Here is a 4971-nt window from a genome sequence, read left to right as displayed (position 1 = left end):
GGGGAGGGGGGGGGGGGGTAGTTTTTTGAAACAGTAATATCTGAAATGTTGTTTGTGTATAAGTAGCTGCAAGATGTCCACATATCCTTTAAATGACACACACATTTTAAAAGTTTGAATGTAAAAATGTATTTAGTGTGTTGAGTTATTCAGTATGGGTGCAGCCGCTGAAATCAATGCTTGATCAGTGTGGAGAGCTCATTGAGAATCTTATAAACCGCTGCTAAAAAATCAGTTTGTATTTTGGTATAATGGCGCCCTCTTGAGGAGGAAGCTCGCAAGTACTGCACATGTACTAGAACTACAACTCCCATCATGCAGTTTACCCGGCACTACCTCTGCCAGGAAACGACTTCCTTATAATACGAACGGCGTGTTTCTGCGATGGAGGGAAAAGCTGTAAAGGCGATATTGTTTGACTTGGACAACACGCTCATTGAAACAAGCCGGGCAGGCGGTGTGGCGATACAAAAGGTGACAAAGTTTAATTTTTTACACTTAACTTCCGTGTTTGTAACGTCAGCCGTTAACGTAAGTGTTCAATGAACTCAGTTGAGGGGTCGTGTACTACTAATGACCTGTCTGATACTGCAGGAGAATGACTGTCATATTAAAGTATTTACTTAAGGCTACTTTAATGTCTGTGTTGAGTGATAATTGAGCTAAAGGGGGTGTTGTGAACGCTTTGGTTACTATCACCCGGTAGTCATTGGCTGAGTTGCGTTCAAAGGCAATGGGTGAAAAATAAATCCTTTAATTTACTTCGGAAATATATTTTTGCTACTTACCCACTTGAGTAAATGTACTTTTTTCCACAACTGACAGTTTTGGAATTTGTAAAGAAAGTAGCTACATTTACTCAAGTAGATCCCTTATGAATATAATTACTATTTTATGCACTTTTACTCCACTTGAAAGGCCTTGTAGCCTCCACCTAAACATATAGGTGAATTCACTTATGGCGCCCTAGTCCTTTATAACAGACATTTTTACTTGTGATAGCAGGAAAAGCATCGATGTTACTAATTCACTGATGACACCATTGCATTGAAATGATGCAGCCATGCAAATGATTTCAAATGTGACTTAAGCTTTCTTTAATTTACTGGAGAATTTTCATTTCTTCTCTGTTCAAGGCTCATTTAACTCCTCTGCATTTCAGGCCACTTTTGTATGTTCAACATGTATCTTGTAGCTATTGTTACTTAATTAATTAACATCTTACATTTAAAACATATTATCAGTGCAAAAATGTGTATTGTACAGATTAAACTGACCAAAAACATATACGACCATTACAATCAGCTCCTTCTGAAGCAACCACTGAAATACTCCTCTCATATTGACTCATTAGTTACAACAATTGAGAAATATTACAGCCACATTTATTTTCATTATTTGCACCTATTATGTGTTACTTTGACATGTCAAAATATCCTGTGTGATAAAAGTCTCGCACACATTCTTGTTAGTTTTATTTGCACCAGTTAGGGCAGGGCAACTTCCACATCATCACTATTTGTTCAGTTTAGTGTTCTCATATCAAGTCCAATCAGAGCTCTGCCCAACTTTAACCTGAGCAGAGGTGCAGTCAGTCAGGATAAATGAAAGCACATTCTGCGTAATGAGTAATTTAACCTGTGATACTTTGCACAAACACAATTAGTCCTAATTTAGATTCAGTATTTGGTGTGTCTTTTCTGTGCTACTGTAGAACAACATGGCAGAGGACGAGGACCCGCTCTGTAATTAGATATAAATGGTTCATTCTAATGTTATGAAAACACAACAATTCCTATTTACAGGTGATTATAAACTATTTTAAAAAATAGTTATAATTATTATTTCTGCAAATATAAATACCCCCCTCAGTACTACACACTGGTGCTTTAAGTGAGGGATCTGATATGATCTGATTTAACCAAGGAGATGACGGCGGATAACATGACCGAGAGGACACCTCATCAGCAACTTACAGTCCACAAAGCTGAGGTGAAGCAGCTTTAAAATCCTGGACGTCCACATCTGTGATGACCTCACCTGGACATTTACCATCAGCCAGCTGGTCAAGAAAGCACAACAGCAGTTGTACTTCCAAGAATACACTGGAAATTTGGGCATGTCACAGAGGATTCACAGAAGTTTCTACAATTGCATCATATAGAGCATCTCAACCAGCTGTATAACTACCGTGTGGTATAGAAACAGCACTACTATGGACCAAAAACACCTGCAGAGAGAGGTTAAGACTGCTGGGAAGATTGTCAAACCCCACCATCTACCAACAGAAAGTTCATGGAGGAGCCTGCAGCATCATCAGAGATTCACTCACTGTCCTGTGCTTCTGCCACCACCTGACTCCTGTTTTACACTTTAACCTCGATACCACCTCAGAGCTGACCTCTTGTGGTGTATTGCTGAGTTACATGAGCATGGTTTACTTTTTAAAGGGTTTTATCTTGTGTTTGAATCTTACAGTGCAGTGAACTTTTGAAGACCACACTGGCCCTCGATGACAACACCGTCAGCAGCATTTGTGACAAGTTCAAGCAGAAGCTTCTTCATGAGAGCTTTGACCCCTCAGCAGGCAGGTCCATTGATGAGGTCCGTGTGGGTCACTGGGAGGAGAGCATCCAGGAGGCTGTTGGAAATTGTTCCACACCCTCGCTGGGAGCTCAGTGCTACTACCTGTGGAAAAACAGTCGCCTGGACGCTCTCCGTTTGTCCCCTGAAATATGCAACCTCCTGAGACAACTGCGCAGCAGATACAAGCTGGTGCTTCTGACCAACGGGGAAGCTCAGGTTCAGAGGGAGAAAATTAAAGCAGTCGGATGTGAGGAGTTCTTCGATGCCGTCGTGGTTGCAGGAGAACATGCAGAGCAGAAACCATTCGTCTCCATCTTCACATTGTGTTTCAGCATGCTGGAGTTGGAGGCCCAGGACTGTATAGTAGTGGGAGACTCTCTGGACACAGACATTCAGGGGGGCTTTAATGCCAGACTGCGAGCTACAGTTTGGGTCAGCAGTGCAGGAGGTGCTGTGCCAGAAGGTTCAGTGAAACCAGACTTCACTATCTTGACTGTGCTGGACCTGCCAGATATTTTGCAGCAACTGAAATAAGGACAGCTGATGACTGTAACTGTGTGTAAAACAAATGGATGAGAAGGACTGTCATTTCAAGGGGGACTTTGTGGGAATTTGTAGTTATGTATAAATGAATAGATGGAGGTCATGATTAATTATCTAACTTTTAACAGAGGACACATTATTTTCTTGTTTTATACTTGCAGCTAAGAAACTTGTGCATCAACAGTGTTATTTTAAGGACTTCTTGGCATCTAATCAGCACAGGTAATATGTGGACACTGCAGGGCTGCAACTCTAACTACACCTCCCTGTAAATTTTCAAATGACTTTTACCTGACAGCTGTTACATTCTCAAATTGACCATCATAAAGTTATACTGGAAAGATGTTCAACCTAACAGTGCCAAATAATTTTGACCCTTTTTTAGACTAAACTATGTATAAAAGGGTCTGAATTTTGATAACAGTATAGTATCTGGCATTAAAATGCTCAACTGAAACAGGCTTACCCAGCAGATTATCATTTATCATCTATAAAGGTATTCATAGACTTGAATCAGATAAACTGATCTCATTTTGTAGGTGTATTACTCATTCTAGTTTGCCCAGTTTTCCAAAGTTTAAAAATTAAACCAGCCCACTTTCAGCAAATGAAAATAATTCAGGGTTTTTGTACCACCATGTTCACGCATGAAATGTGAAATAATAAAAAGACATTATGTATGTCACTCAGTAAATCATAAAAACATCATAGTATAGTATGCTGCTGAAGAAATCATAAAAACATCATAGTATAGTCTGTCACTCAAAATATTAACAAAAAGTCATAGTATGTTATGATGCTCAAAAAATCATTTAAAAAAGTCATAATATCATATGTAGTCCAAACTCTCGTAAAAATGTCATAGTATAGTATGACTCAAAAAAATCCTTATAGAAGTCATAGCATAGTATGTGGTCTAAAATATAAAGCATGTCATCCAAAATTGCACAAAAAAGTCAGTGTACCGTAGGTTCTCCAAAATGGCACTAAAGCATCATAATAAAGTATGTCATCAAAAATGGCATAAAAATATTATTGTATGATATGTCCTCTAAAATGGCATCAAAACATCATGTTATAGTGTTATTATACACTTTATTGAAATTGAATTTTGTAAATACTCTGTTTGATATTACACTAAACCACTGTAAATATTTGAACACAACTTTGTTGCAGCAGTAGTAGAAGTGCGTAGCCTGTTTCTTGTGTTGAATGTTTTCTCCTGTTCTTCGGTTCAGGACTTCCCGTTAGAGACCGGTCTTTTTGTTTGGCTTTTGTTTAATTTGTAGGTAAGTTTAGAGATTGGGGTGTTTTGTGTTTGTTGTGTTTGGCATTAACTCACAACAGAGATAATAAACTGCTGTTTTGTTTGTAAACAACTACTGTAAAGCTGGCTGTTCTTGGAAATGGGAGTGTGGGAAAGCCACAAACATGTCATATCTAGGTTCCCCTTAGACTGGAGATATAACATAAGTATGTGGTCCAAAATGGCACCAAAACACGTCATAGTATAGTATGTCGACCAAAATTACTAAAAAACGTAATACTATAAGATGTCATCGAAAATGGAAAAAAAAAAAAAACACGTCATAATATAGTATGTTGTCCAAAATGGCACATAACCATCACAGTTCACTGTGTTGTCCACACTGGCAACAAAAAAAAAAATCATACTATAGTATGTTGTCCAAAAAGGTACCAAAATGTCATACTATACTACGTCTTTCAAAGGACCACCAAAATGTCATGGTATGGTACGTCGTCCAAAGGAAACGTAATACTAGAGTATGTCGTCCAAAATGGCACCAAAATGTAATGGTATATTTTGTTGTGCGAAATGGT

At 38.5% G+C, this 4971-nt stretch overlaps 1 protein-coding gene across 1 annotated transcript; it reads left to right on the top strand.

Moving 5' to 3' along the window:
- The first annotated feature begins 352 nt into the window (after positions 1 to 352).
- On the top strand, positions 353 to 3721 carry LOC121954662 (N-acetylneuraminic acid phosphatase). The gene is made up of 2 exons (XM_042502312.1): positions 353 to 474; positions 2479 to 3721. Exons 1-2 carry the CDS (start codon positions 385 to 387, stop codon positions 3118 to 3120), a joined length of 732 nt encoding a protein of 243 aa, XP_042358246.1. The 5' UTR covers positions 353 to 384; the 3' UTR covers positions 3121 to 3721.
- Positions 3722 to 4971: the final 1250 nt, after the last annotated feature.

Source organism: Plectropomus leopardus, chromosome 15 (assembly GCF_008729295.1).
Source record: "Plectropomus leopardus isolate mb chromosome 15, YSFRI_Pleo_2.0, whole genome shotgun sequence".
Lineage (NCBI taxonomy): Eukaryota > Metazoa > Chordata > Actinopteri > Perciformes > Serranidae > Plectropomus > Plectropomus leopardus.
This window is presented reverse-complemented; position numbering and strand designations above follow the sequence as displayed.